The sequence below is a fragment of the Mizuhopecten yessoensis genome, unplaced genomic scaffold, assembly GCF_002113885.1.
Source record: "Mizuhopecten yessoensis strain PY_sf001 unplaced genomic scaffold, ASM211388v2 scaffold10293, whole genome shotgun sequence".
In the NCBI taxonomy this organism is placed as follows: domain Eukaryota; kingdom Metazoa; phylum Mollusca; class Bivalvia; order Pectinida; family Pectinidae; genus Mizuhopecten; species Mizuhopecten yessoensis.
This window is the reverse complement of record NW_018408474.1, coordinates 232,161-257,754: the sequence shown is the minus strand read 5'-3', so window position 1 is coordinate 257,754 and position 25,594 is coordinate 232,161. Positions and strand designations below refer to the sequence as shown.

At 34.6% G+C, this 25,594-nt stretch overlaps 1 protein-coding gene across 4 annotated transcripts in view; it reads left to right on the top strand.

The window, feature by feature from the left end:
- Window positions 1–25,594, top strand: part of LOC110460018 (neurofibromin-like) — an 88,964-nt gene that overhangs the window by 42,204 nt on the left and 21,166 nt on the right. For 3 of the 4 annotated variants that reach the window (XM_021512714.1, XM_021512713.1, XM_021512712.1), the window contains 13 exons: window positions 1,464–1,580; window positions 2,567–2,745; window positions 3,730–3,941; window positions 5,600–5,683; window positions 10,443–10,624; window positions 10,959–11,051; window positions 15,524–15,660; window positions 19,109–19,283; window positions 19,608–19,754; window positions 20,112–20,204; window positions 20,785–20,973; window positions 21,615–21,738; window positions 24,960–25,097. In XM_021512714.1, coding sequence (XP_021368389.1) covers window positions 1,464–1,580; window positions 2,567–2,745; window positions 3,730–3,941; window positions 5,600–5,683; window positions 10,443–10,624; window positions 10,959–11,051; window positions 15,524–15,660; window positions 19,109–19,283; window positions 19,608–19,754; window positions 20,112–20,204; window positions 20,785–20,973; window positions 21,615–21,738; window positions 24,960–25,097 — 1,870 coding nt within the window. Of the gene's footprint in view, window positions 1–1,463; window positions 1,581–2,539; window positions 2,746–3,729; window positions 3,942–5,599; window positions 5,684–10,442; window positions 10,625–10,958; window positions 11,052–15,523; window positions 15,661–19,108; window positions 19,284–19,607; window positions 19,755–20,111; window positions 20,205–20,784; window positions 20,974–21,614; window positions 21,739–24,959; window positions 25,098–25,594 lie in introns of all 4 variants that reach the window. The other variant, XM_021512711.1, reaches the window with a different exon arrangement.

Sequence of the window (25,594 nt, the reverse complement as noted above, 5' to 3'; positions counted from 1 at the left end):
CTGGTCCGATCCACGATTCTGTCCGACTTTCGACCCACCTCTGTCCCTTTTGGGTGCTCCACAAGAGGATGGGGACAAGTGTGGCCCCAATTACCTTGGGAGCCCAATGCTGAATGCTCTGATTTCTTTATATATCACACAATTCTGCACCAGCTAGTATGAGGCCAAGTTACACAAAGCAAGGTCTCCATTGAAATATATAAATGTCACGAGCATTAACATTTTTTTTTAAATTTTCTATCAAGCAAAAGCATTTTTTTAAATTATACGTGAAACCTGCATCTACTGAATTTTTTCATTAACATTCAGATAATTAAATAGAATGATGTAACATTTTGAGCCTGGTTACAGCTGTCCCCGAGAATAAACCTGGTGATCAAACATTATTTGCTTATTAAAAGTATTTAAGTACCTACTGACACACAATCCAGTTAAATAAATTTTCCTAATTAAATAAACTTGATAGCAAATTAAAGTAATTTGATAATGCAGAAATACAAAAAAATATTATTACTGCAAATGAAAATGCACCTACAGGAGGGCAGGGCAACCTTCAAAACAAAACTTGAAGATTTTTTTTACTAAAATAAAGAAAAAAACATAAATTTTTGACTTCACGGATAAAAATGGAATGTTCTGATCAGGAAATGACCTTGCTTTGAACAACTATGGCTTGCTGCATGGCAGTAGAAATGACTGTGTTGCTTCATTTATTTAGTTCAGCCTCGGCCTAACTGTGTAAGCACCTGACTTTGCATGTATTATGTGTGTATTGAGTTTCTGCAGACTTACAAAAAACAACTACCACAACTGTTGTATATATATTATATAGCATGCTTAGATATGTTTTAGTCATTTCTCCTGTTTTAGAATGCATGCTGTGGTAACAACAATGTTTAAATAATTTGATTTTGAATGTAGCAAACTTGTTCTCTTTACAAAAATCAGAGTCGTTGGTTTGTTTTGATTCAAGTCGATTTGGTAGATAATACTGTATACCCAGAAATGTTCACTGCAGTTTAATTTTTGCTGCTTTCGCACTCCCCATTGAGGGCAAATTTATCCAAAGGCAAATATTAGTACACAGTGAATTGTATATAGTCATTATATGTCTGGAGCGTCCAGGTGAAAACAGATTTTACCAGGGAAGATGAATATTTGATAGGGTAAAGGTTTCCAGCTGGTATACAGTATTATATTAATGTTAAGTTATATAAAGTGACTTCTAGCTGTTCGTAACATTAAGCTGTAAAACATTTGTAAGTAATAACCAGGATTTATTTCTGATATCAAATCTCTTGTCGCCCAAAATTGTGGCTTGGCGATCAAGATTCCAATATCCAAACATTTAGGTTATGGCAAGAATGATAATAAACCCAATATATTTTGGAAGATGGTACATGTACCTGTTGTTCTTGCACACCTGTATTCTCGTTAGTGATTCCCACCTGTGCTCTATACAGAGATCTTGACCAGGCCAGTATGGAAGCTGTAGCGGCCTTGCTGGCTGGACTGCCTCTCCAGCCGGAGGAGAGTGACCGTGGTGATCTAATGGAGGCTAAATCTCAACTCTTTCTCAAGTACGTATCCAGACTCTCAGATTTATGTTGAAAGGGAGATAACCTCTGACAGATTTATGCTTTAAGGGAGATAACTCCTGCCCAATTGGTGGGAATGCTGTTTGTGGCTCATTACTTGAATAGAGTGACTGCTAGGTTTTCTGGCTTAGCGAAGTGTTTCTCCAGCTTGCAAATTGATCATCAGACATTCTGCAAGGCACTTGTCTTCAGGAACATACATTTTCACTGTTGCTTTTCAGAGTATTTCGTAACATTTGTATTACAAGAACAAGGATAGATATTCTTGAAGTAAAAGAATGAGGGAAGAAACATTTGAGATATTTGAATTAGTTATTCTGTCTTTGTTTTGTTCATTCTCAGTAATACAAGTGAATTACAAAGAAATTATGAAGTTTTAATTTCTAGAAATACTGGATTTCAAAAAAAATCAAAAATCAATTTTGAAATTTAAGTGTGAACATCTGGGGTATTTCTGTGAACTTAGAGCATAAGTCTTTTCAGTCGGTTAAGTGGAATTTTCTCTTTGATTTGAGAATGCATGATGTTGATCAGTGTTGTGTTAACATTCTTTGATTTGTATGATAGGTAAAATCTCACGAAATATAGAAGTTTCAAATTATAATTCCAATAAATAATCTTTTTCGCAATTTTCAAATATTATTTAATTATACCATCCCTAGCACATGAAAAAAACTCACGAAATATAGAAGTTTCAAATTATGATACCAATAAATAATCATTTTCTGCAATTTGCATATATTACTTAATTGTATCATTTCTATGACACGAAAAAACTCACGAAATACAGAAGTTTCAAATTATGATACCAATAAATAATCTTTTTCTGCAATTTTCAAATAATATATAATTGTACCATGCCTATGACACGTATATCATGTATGTTTTGATTGGATAACTTGTGGGTCCAATATTCCATCAAAAGACTTTGTGGTCTTTAGGGATCACTTTGAGGTGTTGTGTTCCAGATACCTGACCTTGTTCATGAATCTGCTGAACGATTGTTCAGAAGAGGAACAAGACACGGCCATGGACCCCAACAGGAAGCGTAGTACGTCCAATCTCAGTGCGCTCAGGAACTGCACTGTACAGGCCATGTCGAACCTACTCAACGCCAACATTGACAGTGGCTTAATGCATTCCATAGGTAATCGTTGCTTTATATAAACTTCATATAACAAGTTATTTCAACTTATTTATTTTTTGAAGTGGGTGGGAACAGGAATGCCCAGAGAAAACGCATTTGGTGGGGCAGTTAAGATCAAGGTAAATCAATGTAAATCTATATGGTAATTTCTGTCATATGACAGTAATGCATGCAAATGTTTGCAGGACGGACTATGTTACTTCAGGACTAACAGAAGATCAGCCATTGTAATTTCAATGTAGGAAATATCGTGAATGTCTTATAAGTTATTGTCCATTATGAACTATAATGTTGACACTTTGGTGTTATCTGTGGAGCTGACAGACTTTGTCTGTGTTTACTATAAATGTTGACATTCTGGGTGATATGTGTTGACAGCCTTAGTCTGTGTTTACTATAACTGTTGACTTTCTGGGTGATATCTGTTAACAGACTTGGTCTAGATATGTGTTTACTATAAATGTTGACATTCTGGGTGATATCTGTTGACAGCATTGGTCTGTGTTTACTATAACTGTTGACTTTCTGGGTGATATCTGTTAACAGACTTGGTCTAGATATGTGTTTACTATAAATGTTGACATTCTGGATGATATGTGTTGACAGCCTTGGTCTGTGTTAGCTATAAATGTTGACATCCTGGGTGATATGTGTTGACAGCCTTCGTCTGTATTAGCTATAAATGTTAACATTCTGGGTGATATGTGTTGACAGCCTTTGTCTGTGTTAGCTATAAATGTTGACATTCTGGGTGATATGTATTGACAGACTTGGTCTGTGTTAGCTATAAATGTTGACATTCTGGGTGATATGTGTTGACAGCCTTCGTCTGTGTTAGCTATAAATGTTGACATGCTGGGTGATATGTATTGACATCCTTGGTCTGTGTTAGCTATAAATGTTGACATTCTGGGTGATATGTGTTGACAGACTTGGTCTGTGTTTACTATAAATGTTGACATTCTGGGTGATATCTGTTGACAGCCCTGGGCTACCACAAGGACCCTCAGACCAGAGCAGCCTTCATGGAGGTGCTCACAAAGATCCTCCAACAAGGCACAGAGTTTGAGACTCTGGCTGAGACTGCCCTTGCTGACCGATTTGAACGTCTAGTAGAGCTGGTCACCATGATCGGAGACAAAGGAGAACTGCCTATCGCCATGGCACTGGCCACAGTGGTACCCACACAACAAATGGTAAGTAGGTCAAAGGTCAGGCATTGTCCACAGTATTACCCAGACAATAAATGGTAAGTAGGTCAAAGGTCAGGCAAAAGTAGGTCAAAGGTCAGGCAATAGTAGGTTAAAGGTCGGGCATTGTCTACAGTGGTACCCACACAACAAATGGTAAGTAATAGCAGGTCAAAGGTCAGGCAATAGTAGGTCAAAGGTCAGGCATTGTCTACAGTAGTACCCACGCAACAAATGGTAAGTAGGTCAAAGGTCAGGCAATAGTAGCTATAGGTTAAAGGTCAGGCTTTGTCTACAGTAGTACCCATACAACAAATGGTAAGTAATAGCAGGTCAAAGGTCAGGCAATAGTAGGTCAAAGGTCAGGTATTGTCCACAGTGGTACCAACACAACAAATAGTAATTGTAGGTCGAAGGTCGGGCAATAGTAGGTCAGGGGTCAGGGAACACTATTCACTCAATAAAAATCTGACGAAGGTTAAACGACCGGGAGGCATCATTCATGCAACAGTTACAAAGTCTGGTCATGAGTAGGTCAAAGTTTGAGGGGTCAAGGGTCACTATTCAGTCAGAAGATGTTAAACGTTATGTAGTACATCAAATGTTTCTGAGGTCACAGGACACATTATATTGAAAGATGCATCGTTGTTTGGATTCTACTTACAATTGATTGTCTCTAACGTTCAGTTAGCAGATTAATCCTAACATAGCATTAGAAATGTTAATCAATACTTGGTGGGAGCTGCTTTTACCAGAACAATAAATTGAAATAACCAGAACTTTCTCTAGTCCAAAAGTATGATCGGTTGGTAAGTTGTTACTGAGAGCAGTAATGATGTGATGATATATAATCTTACGTTACCAAATATACAACTGTCACTCTATGTCCGAGCTGTTCGGCTGAGCACTTCGTCAGGGACTGAATGGTGCTCACCCTTATAGTCACACCCATGTTGAAGGGCTAAGCCCTAAGTAGAGTGACTGTTGCTATATACACATATGTTGTTATGTTCCCTGTAGGAACATTGTCAAATTTGAACAGTTTAGATATGTGATGTGTGAACCAGTTCTCCAAAAAACACTAGCTACCCAACTTTCTCTTATGTGGAGGAGAAGAACTATGTTTCTCCCATATTAAATTATGTATTATAATTAGATGTGCAGGTATGGGGGGGGGGATATATAATTTGTCGGTAGGGATAGGCCCAACCACTCTTGTATATCTCTTAACCTGTTATTATACATGGTATTATATATATATGGAAATTATAGTCTTGCTACAAATAAAATTTTATCAAGCACAATTGTTTTTACAAAAACTGGTTAATAACATTACATGTCTGAAGATAGTAAATAGTGTGATTGTTCTTATAACGTGTCTAATGAGTCATTTTGGCCAGACACATTTTATATTCAAAGGTATATATGTATTGTGATTTTATGAATACTATGTGTTTGACTCGAAAATAAAATATTTGAACTTGAACTTTGAACTTGTAAAAGACATTTATTTACATTACCAAAACAATAAATTTAAATAATATGCTCAAAACTCACACTGGTTCAAGAGTGTGATAGTTTTGTAAGTTGTAACTGATAGAAATGATGATGTGATGTTAATTTGATAAGGAAGGATAGGTGATGATTGTATTTCTGGGTTTCAGGATGAGTTAGCTCGCGTTTTTGTGAACCTGTTTGATGCCAAGCACCTGTTGTATCAACTACTGTGGAACATGTTTTCTAAGGAGGTATGTAAATACACCTGTCTGCATGTGCTTGATCCATTTCACTGCATGTCACGGTTCTCTGTTCGGCACATTCTCAATTTCATACACCTACGACTTGTTTTGTTTTACGTAGCTCACCTGGCCCATTTCCTAGACGTCATCAACTTCTTCCAAAGAAAAAGGCTTTTCAGTCTTCTATGAACGTTACTGGATATATACATTTACACATCGATTTTTTTTAAGAATATTTTACGATAAAGTTATTTATTTTTCAAGCCCTCAAGAGTTACGAATGGGAGGAAGATAAGTCTGACTTGAACTTGATTTTATCACTGTATAACAGTTTCTGTATTGTAATTTGTTTGTAGTCATATTTACTTTATAGCAAAAATACTGTATTATTTTCATAAAAAAACACCATCAGACACTTTTTCATCCAGACTCAATTTTTGAAGAAAATAGACGTATTCTTAGTTTCAAAAACATATTTAAGAAGAAGTGTTAGTTATAATATACTTCTGTCACTGATTTAGCAGGAAAAACAGATTTAGCTAGAAATTGTAACAAATTAAAACCGTAGCAAGATATTTCTGGAAAAGTGATGTTATTTCATGGAACTTAAATTATTGGTATACATAACGATCATGACTATACGCTATGTCATAGTGGTAGACTACTTGTTTACAATGCGACTCTTTCAGTATGCTTATCAAAACTGGTACTTAGAAATAATATTGGCTGGATTAACATATGTTATCTTGATTTTCTTTTAATGTAATAACATGTTATCTTCATTTTCATTGGCTGATTTTCATTGGCTGAATTAAGTTTTAACATGTTATCTTCATTTTCATTGGCTGAATTAGGTTTTAACATGTTATCTTCATTTTCATTGGCTGAATTAGGTTTTAACATGTTACTTTCATTTTCATTAGCTGCATTCATTTTTAGCATATTATCTTCATTTTCATTGTCATCAAGTGAAACAGTTCAAATGCAAGTGCAAGAAAAAAACAATTGGAACAGTCTTTTTACATCAACAAAATCAGATGACATTCACCATATTGTGTTATTTTATTTGCATGGTAGATGTTTTTAATCATTTTCAAACAAGAACCAGGGGAGACCTCTCATGGGACGTTTAATTTCACCTATTCTTTCTTTGTCAGACTTTTTTAAATTTACAAAACAAGGTGAAAAAACAGCAAAATATCAAGTATGAAAAATATGTAAATAAGAGATGTAATTAAGTTTATATTGTTTTGCAATTATTACAGAAATTGTATGTAGGACTATAAAAGTTTCTAAATGTTTAAAAAAAATAGTGCTTAAGTAATTCCTCGCTTTTTGTAAAAATATTGAAACAAAGGTTTGTTTATACAGATGGACTTAATTTCCACCATTCTGATCCAGTGATCTATTCTTGTAGCTCTTCTCATCCTTTTCGTTAACCATACATGTGATATTTCCTCGTATTTGAATGTATCCCACATATTTAAATATTCATTTGGGGCTCACAACATATGAGAAAATTTGGTAAAATAAAAGAGATTCATTTGTTTGAAAATATAATGTTTGGGGCCATATTTCAAAAACTAGACAAACTTCTCATGATGCACCATTACCAAAAAATACCCTGGTTAAGAATACCTTATTTAGAAAGTGGGTCGGGGTCAAATTTATGAAAGAAATTGTATTCAAAAATTGCAGTGCTGCTTAAAGAATACAAAAAAATCGGTGAAAATTCACATAAAATCTAAAATATAGGGGGATAAAATAAAACAAAACGGTATCATTTTTTTTTTTTTCATTTTTTAGAGCGTTGTTGTGTACATATAACCATACAAAATTGATATTGTAAGTAGCTTGAAATGATATTGTGGAATGCTGAGGAGCGAAAGATCAGTAACGTCGCGTGTGTTAACTTGAATCTCCCATCATTTCAGGGACAAATCTCTCTCATTTGTGAGCAGGGCATATCACATGTACCGGTATGTACAAAGTCATTTGTTTCAACAAACCTTCGTTTTTCTTTTTTTTTCTATCGTATTATTTTTATATATGACTTTTTTGTTGGTTTGAAATATCATCCCCATCAGTTGATTTGATATGAATGGTAGATTTAGATTTTCGTGAGTACTAGAACCTGACGTCTGCTTATCAAAGATAGTAGTTTTGTGATGGACAAATACATGCCTGTTCTGTTTGTTTGTATTTTTTTCACCCAACCAAGTTAGCATGAACAGAATGCGAAAGGAAGACATGTATCGAGACAGGAGAACGTTCTCGGAGATTAAATAATTATGTGTTGTTGTCAACCATTTGCTCTGTTGCTATGGTAGCCGTGCTCTGTTGCTATGGTAGCCGTGCTCTGTTGCTATGGTAGCCGTGCTCTGTTGCTATGGTGCTATGGTAGCCGTGCTCTGTTGCTATGGTAGCCATGCTCTGTATTGACGACATGTATGCTGTGTTGTCATGACAACTATTTTTGTTATAAATTGACAGGATTTTGGCAGTTGTCATGACGTTGAAATGACCGCAGTGCTGTTGTCATGACACCCATACTGTATGGTTTGCGTCTATGCATGGTTTAACAGCCCATTGACACAATAATGTCATTTCAGACCATTACACAGTAAAACGATAAGTAGTCAACCATCAAGGGATTCGATTTTGGAATTGAAAGCAGTACACAAGTATATAAGGCAGGAGAGAAAAACTGTAGACCATTTCGCCATGACAACTGTGCTATGTATTTGTATTACTTGCTATAGGTTGTCATGACAACATGCCCTGTTATTTATTCACTGTGTTGGCATGGCAACTGTATCCTGTTTTGATTTGGAGATTTCCTGTCACATCTTGCATAATTTAAAATGGAATCCAGACAATGCTGACACCTATCTCGGTATATGTGGAATTGTATATGTATTATGTGTTACAGGTGTGTCGTCCATTGTGTTGTGTGTATTTTACATGTGTAATAGGTATGTGTGTGGTATGCTTGTTTACCTGTGACTAGGGATCACGACCAGTCAAGATGGATCATTTATTAAGAAAACTGAAGACAAAATGAATTGAAATTGGATTACCCCCAGATTTATAAAGTAAGAATTGAGGAAATTTACTTTAAGCATCACAAACTGTTTTATTGGAGCCAAAACCATTCATGTTCAGTTGTAAGCAAATTGGACCCATTCTCTGGAAAAAATCCAACTTCAATCTTCATACTTTTTCTAATTCCAAACAATGTCTTCAAAAACAATCTGTATTGGCAATGTATTACAACATTAAAAACTGGAAACTTTAGAAGATTCTTTTTTTCCCAAAAAAATATCGCAGTCATTCCAAAATTTCTTTGAAATGAAAATCAAATGCTTCATTTTGATAATACAGGTATACAAGTCTTAGATGATGGTTAGCAAAATAACTTACGTTTTGTAAACAAGTTAAATAAATCACTTTTACAGCCAATGAAAGATGGCTAGGCAGCCATCTTTCATTGGCTCTAAAAGTGATTTATGCTGTCTATGCTGGTCTTTAAAATCAGATTCATTGAGTTATGATGTCACCTTTGTAAAGTCAATTCAAGATTCGGCACAAAAAGTAGTTGATATCAAATTTTCGATTCATTCAATATAACATTGGGTTTTGGAGGTCACATGTGCTCTTATTGGCCAATCCCTGACCTTGTTACAGACACCCAATATCAATTTGGGTTTACATTTCCATGAATCTTTGTACCTATATTTGTTACCGATAACTTTGACATCGTGTACACAACACAAGAGTTGGCTAACTTGTTTCTTTTCAGCAGTTGAACATGTCATGTGAAACTTGTTACTCAAATACACACTGTATACTGTGAAACTTGTTACTCAAATACACACTGTATACCGGGAAACTTGTTACTCAAATACACACTGTAGACTGTGAAACTTGTTACTCAAATACACACTCTATAATGTGAAACTTGTTACTCAAATACACACTCTATAATGTGAAACTTGTTACTCAAATACACACTCTATAATGTGAAACTTGTTACTCAAATACACACTCTATAATGTGAAACTTGTTACTCAAATACACACTGTATACCAGGGAACTTGTTACTCAAATACACACTGTATGCCAGGAAACTTGTTACTCAAATACATACTGTGTACCGGGAAACTTGTTACTCAAATACATACTGTGTACCGGGAAGCTTGTTACTCAAATACATACTGTATACCGGGAAACTTGTCACTCAAATACACACTGTATACCAGGAACCTTGTTACTCAAATACACACTGTATACTGGGAAACTTGTTACTCAAATACATACTGTATACCGGGAAACTTGTCACTCAAATACACACTGTATACCAGGAACCTTGTTACTCAAATACACACTGTATACAGGGAAACTTGTTACTCAAATACATACTGTATACCGGGAAACTTGCGCCCAGTCAAATATTCGCCCTTCATTTTCATGATAAATTCACCCTTTATTGCGGAGGGCTAAAAAAGGCATAAATTTAACTGCAGCGAACATTTCCCAGTATACATTACAGGATATCACATCTTGCCAGTGTACAGAACACCAATTTCAAAAACCCTGAAAATTGGTGTCAAAATTGGTGTTTGATCAAAATGAATTGTGTTTTCGCAAAAAGTATGTAATTGTAAAATTCACTATGTCTAGGTGCAGTATATGAAACAGGATATGTAGTTTCATGTATTCTGTAACTTGTAATGGTGTGTGATATGTAATTTCTACCTCCACACAGGTGGAGATAGCCGATTGCATGCAGACGTTGTTCCGTGGAAACAGCCTCGCTAGTAAGATCATGGCGTACTGTTTTCGATTCTATGGTCAGAACTATCTCCGGGAACTCCTCAACCCTCTTATCATGGAGATGTTCCAACTAGAGCGCCAACAGAAGGTCTCGTACGAAATTGACTCAGCAAGGTAGAATACTTATACATTTGTATCATATTAAAACAGTTTTCTGAAATCTTTGATAATCTGTAAATACCCACTTACTGAATATATATAAAAACCTATACCTTGATATTATGTAATATATATAATTATAACTCCAGTATAATGAATGTTGTTAATATATATGCAGTTTTGAACTGAAAGTGCTGGAAAAAAGTTTCCTTCCATACTTTGTACATCAGATTTTCTCCTGAAAGAAATAATCCATAGCTATGTAATTTGCGCTCTCTTAATTTCAACTTTAACTTCAGTAAAAAAAAAAACTTTTTGCATTACTGTAAAGCTTTTTCCACATTTTTAGGTTGGAGAGTGGAGAAAGCATAGAAGATAACAAGAAGTACTTAATGAACATAACCCAGAAAGTGTTCAACGTGGTGGTCGGGTCCGCCCAGCAGTAAGTGTTCAGTCTTCATTCCTCTGTGTCGTAGATAAACCTTCTCTGACCTGCAGCTGTATGGCTGGTTCGTATGTCCTAGACTTAAATTAGCAGAATTGTAAGGTGGGGTCTAACCTATTGGAATCTTAATTCAAGTCTCCAATATCATCTTTCATTCCTGTTGCATCATATTTGAAGCGAAATATACGGGGAAGGATCTCTTCGTTGGCATCTGCATCTGGACAGAGTTTCCATACAATGACTCTTAAAGATGTGCTAATATTTTCATGAAACTTTCCACCGATTCAAATGCCTTTAGTATCAATTACCGATTCAGTTTTGATTTTCAACCGAATTTGAAAATCAACATGGCTGCCAGTGGCCATCTTGGATTTTGGGTAATGTCACATTTTCATTTTGTTGTGGTAACCCTAAAGGAATGTTTTGCATTTCATGAATATCTTATACATTCTTATAATATCAATTACCCACTGCCCAGTAGTATTAATTGTAAAAATATTGAGGTCTGTTACTGTCTGTTTTTGAACAAATTATCTGTTTACATTTGTTGGTCACCTTGTGCTAGATCAATGTAGACAATTCTGCAAGACATTTTATTGTGTAAATAAAAAGAGGTGCTTGCCATTATAAATGAACCTAAGTTTACTTTATGAAATATGAAGTGCAAAATTGTTGCATATTGTAATGTGTTGGTAGTGCAAAACATTTTGGTATACCGATACCTATACCATGAGAAAATTGGTTTTGTTTATGTATATGTATACCTGTTCTGATGCTCAGTGACGCTGTGTGTGGTTCGTATGTATACTTGTATTGATGCCCGGCAACATGGGGCATATTTGTATATAGCAGGTTCCCGTCGAAGCTGCGCGTGATGTGCCACTGTGTCTACCAGGTGATCAGCCTCCGATTCCCTCACCACAGTATCCTAGCAACCGGCACTGTTATTTTTCTCCGATTTTTCAATCCAGCGTTAGGTAAAGAAGGTTGGAGAGAACAGCCCTGCATCGTCCGTTTGGCCCCAGCCTGTTGCCATGGGGACCAGACTTATACACAGGCCTACTTCTATTATACGCTGCTTTTGTACTTCAGGGAGTCGAGAGTGAGGGGCAATGCTCAGAATCATACAAATTGTTTGTGATAAAGTGGTCGAGACAATTAACAAATATTGATGAAAAATATTTTTAGGTCACACCTACATCTAAGTTTGAGCCTATTGCTACCTTCTATCTGAAGGAAGTTAACTTGCCAATACTGTCCACGTATTGGCTGAAATTGGCATTTTGAAATGACCTGAACCAAATCAACGTCAAATTTAAAAATATTCTTTTATGCGAATGAATTCAGTACAAAGCCAGTCCTGTTTTTCATTTCATGCAAACCACTAAAAATGAAAATATAATTGAAGAATTGAAGGGGAAAAAATGTAGAAAGAAATCCAGTAAAGAGACATCAGGATGTGAAGTTTGTTGAGTTCTGAGCAATCCCTGTTGTAGAGAAACATGGCGACAGTGTTAAGTATCCCTGCCCCACTGCACTAGTTTTTTTCCCTTAAATTTACAGTTACCTCCCTTAGCTTCCGTTTGGATATAACTGTAGCACAGTTGGACCAGGACACTTCTAGATCTGTTGACCGGGAAGCTCAGTCTGTTAGAGCGAAAGCATGACAATCTGAAGTCCTGGCCGGGTTTGAATCCCGGTCTGGTCCCGCTGAATGTACACCCAGACCACTGCTGTTGTTTATCTTTATGAATATTTAACACTGCAGTAAGGTATGGTTTTCTTTTCAGGGATGATTTATCAAGGTTATACTCCTGTCAGCAAAATCTTTTTCCAATGCATATATACATACAGATTTTGGCAGCGGTACGAGGATCCTTAATACACGTTTAACTATAATAAACAATGGAACTGATTACAGGACAAACAGGTTACCCTGCCATGCCATCTCCCCATTGTTATCACTGTCGCCATGTTTTTCAATCAAAATATTGATTCTTCCTTTTTTATCACGATCAAAGATACCTTGCTGCTTCAAACCTGGTTTATGATTGTTTTAAAAATGTTGATAACTGTTTATTCTTCTTAGCACAAAGTCCAACATATGATATACTGTATAGCGCTTTAAATTTGTGGGGTCAATATTTCGCAGTGTCGTATTCTGTACATATTCGCGGGAGTTAAATTTCTCTGTGCAATCGAATCCGTTGTGTCATGCAAAATATTTTGAGTGTCATCATTTAAGGGTAAAACCTCAAAATACAGGTAAACCCTCAAAATACAGGTAAACCTTTTGAAAAACACTAATCCCGAGCATCGTCATCTGCCAGTGACTTCACTCGAAAGAAAATCAAATGTGTATGTACCTTTGTAGGAGTAAACTGTAATCAATAAATCACCTACTGTGTACACACAAATATGTTGTGGCCACTTATATGTACCGGTAAGTGTTGTTTTTACATGGACTGCCCAGTTGTCCGGTGGTCTTCTTATTTGAGTTTATTTAAGCTTGCATAACAGCGTTGGGTTAAAAGTATTTCAACGTGTTGTGATAAGGTCCGTAAAAGTGGTTAACATTTTTTATAACTTCGGCGGTGTTTAGAATTCTCGGATATTAGTCAGAGTGCGAATATAGCGTAATTAAAAACCCCGCGAAATATAACTGCTATACAGTAACCAATCACTCTTGTGGACCCCAAAATATTCAGATTTAAAAGTAAACTGTCAAATATTAGTAGATTGTTGAAATAAGAAAACACGAAGCTGTGGCTAGGTATCTGAGACTCGTATCTACAGCCTATCACTCTTATGGCCGACACTCTCATAGTCGAATATTGATAACCATCAACTTACATTCCCAAAATCTGAGACACACATGTCTATAAATATATTTATGAAATATTGCCTTAAGTTATGTTTACTACAGAAGTTAGCAAATAAATGTTTATTAAGAACTGTCTTAAGGCAGAAAGTCCCATGCTGTGTATTGTATCTCCAAAAGAGAAGAGTTCCAAATTTTTCTCTGTTTTTTTGGCATTTGCTAATTTGCAGTTGCTTACTCATAAAGAAATGAGCTAACCAACTGTGCTACCAGTACCAATACCTTTTTGCAGCATTGCTCGGAATAATTTCAAATGTTTTATTTCCTATATAGGCCTACAACCTATAAATGTCTGTATGAATATAGAGGAAATCACGTAAAATTTAGCAGGAATATAAAGTTTTGAGGCCTGTATAAAGTAGAAAATTGTTGGGACTGACTACTTTAACACACTTCTGTACCATTCTTGGTTGATACATAGAAAGGTTTTTGGATATCTTGTTGATGGTTATTAACATAAACTGTTAGCTTTAACTTAGTCAATCTAGAATTGACGTGAATGCATGCTGGTCAGGTCAGACCAGGGCTTCACCTTTAACCTTTGGCACAAAGCAGCAGCTGTCTTATGACCTTCGACTTGTATGATTTACCCTTTGACCTCTCTTGTCGATTAGTATCTAGACTCAATTATCTTGTGTTGCTATGGTTCTTACATGAATTTTCAGTTGTACTTTTTGACTTTTTTTAACCCTAGCAGGACTGCCCGTATTTAGTGTTTACTTCTGATCTGAGCTACAACAAACATGTTGCTAATAACACCAATTTAAGTCTCGTCCAGTGTAATGGTTGATTATACTGGTTTAAATCTTTGCCAGTGTAACTAGGACATTTTCCTGTCAGTGTAAAACTTGACCTGTTGAATCTTTTGATATCATTCTTGCTACTATTTACCAAGATACTGATGGGACACAGGGAAATTCTTATTCTGCTATTGTAAACTTTGACCTGTATAGCTGTCAAGGGAACATAACCTTTGACCTGTGTGACAGAATCTTCCTCTTGGTGTAACCTTTGACCTTTGTAACATAGAATCTACCTTATGTAACCTTTGACCTTTGTAACTTCGCAACTATCTCGTGTAACCTTTGACCTTATGAAACTGAATTTATCTAATGTAACCTTTTACATGTATGATTGAATCTACCTGGTTTAACCTTTGACCCTATAACTTAGAATCTATCCAATGTAACCTTTGACCTGTGAGACTGAATTTACCTAGTGTAACCTTTGACCTGTGTAACTACCTATATCCTAACCTTTGACCTTTGTTTCTTTGAATCTATCCAATATGACCATCAATCTGTAAAGCTGTGTCTTCCTCTCATGTCCTAGATAACCCTCACTAGGTAGATCTTCCATCGTTTGAACTTTGACCTATCTAATATGAATCTCCCACTGCATGATAGCCTACTGTAACCTATCGACTGTAACCTTTGACCTTGTGAACTTTGTTTCTTCCCCTTTAACCTTTGACTGATGGATACTATAACCTTTGACCCCACTGGATCTGTTCACCTATACACCTTTTGGCTTCACTCCCCAGTATAACCTTTGACCTTTGTAACCGTTGGATCTCTCCTCCCGTCAGGTTTCCGACCAAGCTGCGGAGTATGTGCCACTGTCTGCATCAAGTTGTAACACAGCGTTTCCAGCAAAACAGTGCCGACGCTGTGTGGACAGTCATCGGAACTGTCATCTTCTTGCGCTTCATCAACCCTGCCATAGGTAACTCACCTCTGTATGACCTTGACAGTCACTAGTGGATGCGTGGTTTGTTTACAAAAGCTAACGGCTATACTGTATACTGGTGCTGTACAGATGTATTTACAGACATTCTCATGCGTATTGGCAAGAAATCATTATACTGTAGTGTAGCTGTATAGATATGTTAAATTATCGAAAAACTGTAAAAGTGGAAATTTTTGAGTGTGGACATGCTCACATGTTTTCGAATTAAGTAAGTTAGCGTGAAAATATCCTCACCCATATACTGTTCACCGGGAAATTTTCGCTGCAGTTAAAAACTTTTGCCTTTTTTGCCTTACGCAATGAGGGCGAAGTTATCATGACAGCGAATAGTAGTACAGAGTTTACTCTTTATAGTAATTTCATGTGAAGGGTGAAAAAATTACACTGTGGGGGTATGGAGTTTACCGGTGACAGGCAAATATTTGATTTCCGAGTACACAGTATTTTCATGGTTATATAGCTTATAAATATATAAAATTTATAGACTTCAGAACCGTGACCAATGTAAACATTTCCAAACCGCAATCAGTTCAAAGAGTCGTAACGCAAACATTTCCGCGCACGAAAAATTTCCACTTTTACAATAACACAGGACGGACATCTCCACACAGACTTTAATATATTCACATGTAGGGACCAGGTTTGTGATCAAAACAGTGTATTAGTAGTCAACATTTTTTCCTGTTACGCTGGATGAAAACAATGTCTTACTTATAGAACAGAAAAGCCTATAGCTATAAAAGCACAGGAATCTTGAACTGATATACATAGATTCAGATAATTTGTGAGGATAATAGCCATGAAGTAAATTCAAACATGTCGGCACAGATTAAACTCATTCACCCCTGAAATTTTATAATGAACTATTCCAACTTTTGAATGGGAAGAGTTCAAATGTGTCTTCAGGGGTAAATGAATTAAAACAAGAAAATAAACTTACTACTGACACTTTCATTAAATTTAAATTCTAGCACATAGTTGGGACTTTTTAAAATTTACCTGGATATGTACAGATGCTAGCTTTCCCACCTCGATTTTTCCTGGAAATATAAGTTCAGCTCAACTTCTTTATGACACTGAGAATTATGGCTCATCGGTTGCTAGGGTCACACTTTTGACATTTATTCTTGGACATACAAATGCTAGCTTAGCTTTGACAGTTTGAGTTTTGATTGAGTTGCATACTTTTCCCTTCACAACGCTGTGTTGTTTCTTAAATAAAAAAGTCTTTGATTTGACACGTTATTATTCCACAAAATTAGTTTTCACATAGAATCTTGAAAATGCTTACAATCTTGTTTACTCAAACACTTGTAAGTAAGGACACTTCACACACAGTTAAAAGGTCACATTTCTTCTGCTGGAGCTTCCTGTCAGCTGTCATACACTTATTGACATGGAGATTGCATTGTGGGTCATGTTTCAGTTGTCACCAGGTTTTGTGTCTTTGTACGAAAACTCACCTGCTTCCATGTTCAATGTTAATATATGTCGATTGTGTATCGCTAATAAAGCCATGCTACTAGTAGATATATCTATATCATCGCAGAGAAGAACATATCGTAGATTTAAATTTATCATTTTATGGATTAAAAACAAATCGTAGATATATATCATAACTGACAACAGACTATAGATTTATTGATATCTCCCTGGTTTGTCAACAAATCGTAGGTTTATATAGATATTTATTACGATGATGAAAAACAAACGTGGGATTATATATATCATAATAGACATCAAAAGGTAGATAGATATATACATGTTATTTGACAATAAACAACAGATGGTATATATATATAAACCTACAGTCCAAGTACGATTCTAGTCTGTTGTCCATACTGGTATATATATATATATATACCGTCTGTTGTTCATTATCGTAAAACATGTACCAGGTATATACGTATCTTCATTACAAATATTGACAACAGACTAGAATTTATATACATTGTATTTCATGCATAGACAATAGGCTATACATTATTATACAGTATGTACTGTATTTAACTGTAAAATAATTTTATCGTACAGATATTCACAGTAACTCAGTGTATTAATTGTTAGCATGCTGTAGGCATTATTTATCTGTGAAAATCTCTCTACTGGCAAACTTATAAAAGTAATACTCATACATTTTTCTAATACATTGTGTTAATTGATTTTTTACTGCCAGTTGATCACGACTAAATAGAAGTGAATTTTGACATTTAGTTTACTTTAGACTCAACAGCTTGAACAAAAACCTTAGAAAGAGTTATTTCACAACAAATTATTTTATAAATACAATCAAGATTAATTTTTGTCTTAAACTTTATAGTCGAAGAATAATATATTTTTTTTATTAAAAAAAAAGAAATAAAAAAAAATATTGCAGAAGTAAATGAAATGAAACGGCCATTACCCCTCTGTACCATTAACTCTGTCACGCTCTAGCATATTGGCAACTAGTAGATGTCTAGCATGTTACCGTGGCAACACTATGTAGAGAATGATATCTCTGTATGGCAGTATCTGTACAAAACACTTCAGCATGGTGCATGCAAACTCAGAATATATCTATATTACAACAGCATTATTGATCGGCTGTTTCTGTTTTTGCTCAGTTATTGGTCCGAGGCCTGCTATACTGGCCCGAGGCCAACTTTTGGATATGTATATTACCCGGGGCCAACTTTTCTGTATTGCGAGAAAATCAAGCTAATCATTGATAAAAACTTTCATTGACCAGTTAAATATTTTCTAACGTAAACATCAGTGTTAGTGTAATTTCATAGAGAAAATTCAGCTCAAATTTGGAAACATTTGCAGAAATATCAGTGTCTGAAGGTTGTTTATTTCTGGGTCACAGTTTAAGTCAAGATTGTACTTGGAATGTACATGTTTTTGCAGCTACATAGTTTATAGTCTGAAATGTTAATTAGCTATAGGTAACGGTGTACTCTATAGCAACTATCAAGTGTAAACCTTAGAAAAATTTATATGTATGTTTAAAATAATGTATGGTATTGTTCACAAAATATCACATAGATGAATAAATAATGGGTATTTAAGCACAAGTCAGGATTTAAAAAAATAAAAAATATTAGGTTTTATACAAAACTTAATTAAGTGTTAAACATTTTGTACCAGAAATTTGTCATTGAATCAATAGCAACAGTAGAAGATTATAAATCACTAAAATTTGTTTTAATGGTAAATTAAAATGTAAAAACATTGATGTTACGTTATAGGAGAACATCTTCAAATAGCTCAGTGAATTTTTGTAGTCCTCCGATTGATTTAAAATATATTTAAACAAAAAATCTGGATAATTTCGCAAGAAAATTTCTTCAATCTAAGATCATTCTTTCATGTATGAATGTATACATGTACTGTCTTCTCTGTGTAAGAATGCATGTCTCATACCAAGCCACTGTTACAGTTTCCCCGTATGAATCGGGGATAATTGATGAGGAGCCGACGCCCAAGATTAAACGTGGTCTTACACTTATGTGTAAGATCATGCAAAACATTGCCAACCACCTCCTATTCACCAAAGAGAACCACATGCGGACCTTCAACGACTTCCTGAAGACCAACTTTGAGGCGGGCAGAAGGTTGGTGGATGTTTTCCCCGATTTTATTGAAACATTTTATTGATTAATGGTAATATTGATAGATATTTTGAGTAATAACAATTATTAACACTTTCACCACTGTAAACCAAAATGGACTCATCCAGATCAATGTATGGTAGAGTCTACTAAAGTGACATAGGGGTGAAGGGGTAAATGAATTATTCTTTGAATTAATCTTCATGGTTTCATCTTCCCATTACAATCTGTATATCGTTTCTGCATAAATTATTACGAAGATAAATAAATTATTACGAAGATAAAATTCTAAACATAGATTAAAATGTACACACTTAATTTACCAAGGTTTTTCACCGAGATAGCGTCGGACTGTGACATTCCCGACCAAGGGAACCACAGCCTCTCTTTCATTAATGATGCCAATGTTCTGGCCCTCCACCGTCTGCTCTGGAACAACCAGGAAAAGATCGGAGACTACCTCTCTAGCAGCAGGTCAGTCTCACACGCACCCAGATTTTTATGAAAAAGGAAATTAAATTTTTATTGTAATATTTTAAAATTGAAAAAAAACGAGTCCAGTCCCTTGCTTTGCGAAGTTTCTTCTGAAATTCAAACTTTTCCTTAGTTAAACATTGCTTTTCAAATGAAGATCTGGAAGTTCAGGAAAAAAGACCTGAAAAATGTATAAACTGATTTGTAGAAGTTCATTTCGAATTTCAATATTTATCATTTCACAAAATGGGCATTATTTGTTTGACCAGTACTGGAAAAAGGAAAGTGAAATCAGTTCATTTTATCATATTTATTGAAAGTTTTCACAAGTTAGAATGAAATGTTTGTTTGTTACAGAGACCACAAGGCAGTGGGCAGACGGCCATTTGACAAGATGGCCACCTTGTTAGCGTATCTGGGACCCCCAGAGCATAGACCACTCGACTCTCAGTAAGTGTTGTTGTCATGTTCTATGGAATTTTGCGGGTTAGCGACATATTTTCGCCCAGTCAAACTTTCGCCTTTCGCCCATAAATCAATTTACGCCGCCTGTTTTTTTCGCCCTTCTCAGTAAATGATTATGTTTATTATGGTTTTCGTCTATATTCACCCTCATTACGTATACAGAGGGGTAGGGGAGTGAAAAATGTCCTGGTATACAGTATTTTATCAGACTTGTATGATGTATTGTAGCCTTGTTGATGAAATACGTCTCAAAGTGATTGTTACAGTTACAAACTTTAAATCTGAATAAAATTTAACGGTTGTAAACATTTTCTTGGTAATTTACGTTTTGTATCAATTATGAGTAGCTATTACATTCATAAATTCAATCTTTTTGAGAATGTATTGAAAATCACTATCTATGCTTTGATAAAATTAATTAATCATGTATCTACAAGGTTCAGAATATCTAGAGTACTTAAAACACACACCACGCTGACCAATTTTCCTATTCAATGTTGACGTGTGATTCCGGCAATTGATCTGATAGAGTTATCTCCCATTGTTGTCCTTTCTCTTTTCGCAGTGTTGGAATATTTGCCACCAGATGGAGCAGTATGGACATGACAAGTACGAAATTCGAAGAAATCATGTCAAAACACAACATGCACGAAAAAGATGAATTCAAGTCGCTTAAAAATCTACACATATTTTACCAGGCCGGGACAAGTAAAGCTGGCAACCCAGTATTTTATTATATAGCTAGAAGATATAAGTAAGTTTATGTCTTGGTTCTTCGTGTTGAAATATATAACTTGATAATTATGTAAGTAATACTCCTGTTCCATACTTGCCAAATGTTTTGAAATTTCCATGGGAGAGATTGCACGTTCTTGCAATTAAAAGCATAAATAAAATGTGTGTATATACACCTTAGAGAAAAATAACACTTTTAAATGGTATCTTTTGAGCTGTTTAAGAGGAAATCATCAGATCTTTGAAAATAGGATTATTTAAGCAAATTCGGTGGTTGAAAATACTAAATTTTAGGATCATAAATTGGGAGTCTTCCTCCTAAATAGAGAGAGTTGGCAAGTATACAGTTCCCATGGATCACCGTACCTCTGCCAAAGCTGTAACTAAGTATTGGAGACTGTTTTTTTCCAACATAACTATAGCTTTGTTAAATCATCCCCGAAATGAAAACCATACCTTGCTGGCTTTTTAGGAGGCCAACAAGAAGAAATAAACAAAATGTAATGAAGAAATTAACAAAATTATAATAACAAAAGACGAGATGAATAAGATATAATATAATAAACAAAAAATAAACAAAAAATATAATGATAAACAAAAAATATACAAAAAATATAATAATAAACAAAAAATAAACAAAATATCGTATTTGCTTTGTAGAGTGGGAGAGATTAACGGAGACCTACTTATATATCATGTATTACTGACGTTAAAACCATTCTACAACAAGCCGTTTGAGCTGGTCATAGACTTCACACACACCTGTGCGGAGAACCGTTTTAGAGTAAGTACTGTAAGTACTTATTCTTTTGATTTATTTGTGTAAACATGTGGTATATATGTGTTACTATTGCTTGTGGATATTTAGGCTATTTGTAAATATGTGGTATATATGTTACTATTGCTTGTGGATATTTAGGCTATTTGTAAACATGTGGTATATGTGTTACTATTGCTTGTGGATATCAAGGCTATTTGTAAACATGTGGTATATGTGTTACTATTGCTTGTGGATATCAAGGCTATTTGTAAACATGTGGTATATGTGTTACTATTGCTTGTGGATATCAAGGCTATTTGTAAACATGTGGTATATGTGTTACTATTGCTTGTGGATATCAAGGCTATTTGTAAACATGTGGTATATGTGTTACTATTGCTTGTGGATATCAAGGCTATTTGTAAACATGTGGTATATGTGTTACTATTGCTTGTGGATATCAAGGCTATTTGTAAACATGTGGTATATGTGTTACTATTGCTTGTGGATATCAAGGCTATTTGTAAACATGTGGTATATGTGTTACTATTGCTTGTGGATATCAAGGCTATTTGTAAACATGTGGTATATGTGTTACTATTGCTTGTGGATATCAAGGCTATTTGTAAACATGTGGTATATGTGTTACTATTGCTTGTGGATATCAAGGCTATTTGTAAACATGTGGTATATGTGTTACTATTGCTTGTGGATATCAAGGCTATTTGTAAACATGTGGTATATGTGTTACTATTGCTTGTGGATATCAAGGCTATTTGTAAACATGTGGTATATGTGTTACTATTGCTTGTGGATATCAAGGCTATTTGTAAACATGTGGTATATGTGTTACTATTGCTTGTGGATATCAAGGCTATTTGTAAACATGTGGTATATGTGTTACTATTGCTTGTGGATATCAAGGCTATTTGTAAACATGTGGTATATGTGTTACTATTGCTTGTGGATATCAAGGCTATTTGTAAACATGTGGTATATGTGTTACTATTGCTTGTGGATATCAAGGCTATTTGTAAACATGTGGTATATGTGTTACTATTGCTTGTGGATATCAAGGCTATTTGTAAACATGTGGTATATGTGTTACTATTGCTTGTGGATATCAAGGCTATTTGTAAACATGTGGTATATGTGTTACTATTGCTTGTGGATATCAAGGCTATTTGTAAACATGTGGTATATGTGTTACTATTGCTTGTGGATATCAAGGCTATTTGTAAACATGTGGTATATGTGTTACTATTGCTTGTGGATATCAAGGCTATTTGTAAACATGTGGTATATGTGTTACTATTGCTTGTGGATATCAAGGCTATTTGTAAACATGTGGTATATGTGTTACTATTGCTTGTGGATATCAAGGCTATTTGTAAACATGTGGTATATGTGTTACTATTGCTTGTGGATATCAAGGCTATTTGTAAACATGTGGTATATGTGTTACTATTGCTTGTGGATATCAAGGCTATTTGTAAACATGTGGTATATGTGTTACTATTGCTTGTGGATATCAAGGCTATTTGTAAACATGTGGTATATGTGTTACTATTGCTTGTGGATATCAAGGCTATTTGTAAACATGTGGTATACTAATTTATTTGTGTAAAAATGTGGCATGCATTATATTTTGTGTATGTGAAGATAGATTTTATATGTAAATATGTCATAAACTGTAAGTGCTGTTGTATATTTGTGTAAAAATGTGTTATGCATGTCAATTTTATGAATGTAAAGATGTGCTTTATTTCTAATATGTGTTATTTGTATATATATCAGACATATATAATGAAGTGTTGTATCTGAAAATTTGTTTTATTTGTAAGTATGTAGTAAATCTGTGTTTGTAAATAATGCACAAGTATTTATCTGCCTTGTTTAAAAATAACAGGGTAAATGTGTAAATATTTTATAATGTATATGTGTAATAATTGTTGTTATTTAGAAATAGGTGATAGATCTAGTTGTGTCAATGTATTCGTGTGTAAAGATTGTTTAATATATTGATTAATGTATATGCATAATTGGTTAATGTATATGTGTAATTGGTTAATGTATATGTGTAATTGTTTAATGTATATGTGTTATTGGTTAATGTATATGTGTTATTGTTTAATGTATATGTGTTATTGCTTAATGTATATGTGTTATTGGTTAATGTATATGTGTTATTGCTTAATGTATATGTGTAATTGGTTAATGTATATGTGTTATTGGTTAATGTATATGTGTTATTGGTAAATGTATATGTGTAATTGGTAAATGTAATTGTTTAAAGTTTATGCGTAATTGTTTAATATATCGATTAATGTATTTTAACATGTAAACATGCAAACAGTGCATAAATACATCGAATGCGCATCATCATTCATGAGTTAAACTCTCAATGTTTCAAAAAAAAATCTGAGGGCCCTCAAATTTTGAAACCTCAAAGTTTGACAGTATATATTTGAAAGGTAATGGTATGGTACAGTGAAATGTGTAGAAAAGTGTCACATAATATTCATTTGTGTAATTTTGTGTTCCGTCATCAGCTTCATATCCTTGGCAAAAGGACTAAGGGTGTTTCTGGCCTCATCAGGGATGAAAGACTACGCATGCAACAAACAAATAAATATTTGACATGCTTAAACATTGTCATACCAGTATTCATTCGTAGAAAGGAAATATTGTTTTGTCACATGCCGAAAAACATTTTCATTTCTGCATGTTAACTGTCCAAATACACCATATTTCTGCATAGCAACGCAGTTTCGTTGCTATACATCTACGCATGCTCATAGGAAAAAATCTACACCAAAAAAGATAGCTCCAATTAACCAATATGATGTTTATAACCGAAATCAGCAAATTTATTTGAGTTGAAATTTTCACGTTTTATGAGGCCAAAAATGACCCATAAGTCCTTTCACATACTTGTATTTGCTTTTGTTTATTGTTGTGATTCAGTGATAATTCATACTTAATATAGTGTAGATTAATTGATCCAGTATATTTAAAGAAAATTGACTTTCACTATCTGATCATATTCATGATTGCTGATGTTTGAAATCAGAAATGCAGCCAAAGATGAAAAAGAAGACAATTAAAAAATTGGAATATTTTAGTGATGATTTTTTTTAAATATTCATAGTTATTTTTAAGGAATGGCGATAATTATTGTATTTAAATAGTTATAGGCTCTGTGAGATTATCCTGAAAAATATGTGGTATGTTTGCTCTTCCAGACCGATTTCCTGTCCAAGTGGTTTGTGGTGATGCCGGAGGTCGTGTACCAGAACATTGTCGCCTGCTATATATATAACTGTAACTCGTGGGTGAGGGAGTATACCAAGTACCACGACAGAATACTCACTCCTCTCAAGGTCAGTACACAACCATCAAGGTCATTATACGTAGGTCAAAGTCATAACAAGTAGGTCAAGGTCATTACACAGGTCAAGGTCATTACACATAGGTCATAGTTATTGCACTTGGTCCAGTTATTACAAATACACTTAGGTCATTTCATAAATACATCAAGGTCATTTATTATAAATCAAGGTCATTACTCTTATATTAAGGTCAATACACATGTGACTTGCCTGATATAAGTAAAATTCTTAGACAGAAAAAGAAGGCCAAAATAGTTTCAATGTATTTAGACAGATTCATATTGCATATTTGGCCAGTGATACTAATTTTTCGTACTACCTGAGTTCAGTATCACTAAATCTTACATGTGTTATACTGGTACACTGTGTTATAACTGAATCCAATTTCTTTTCAGGGAATAAATACATCAAGGTCATTTATTATAAATCAAGGTCATTACTCTTATATTAAGGTCAATACACATGTGACTTGCCTGATATAAGTAAAA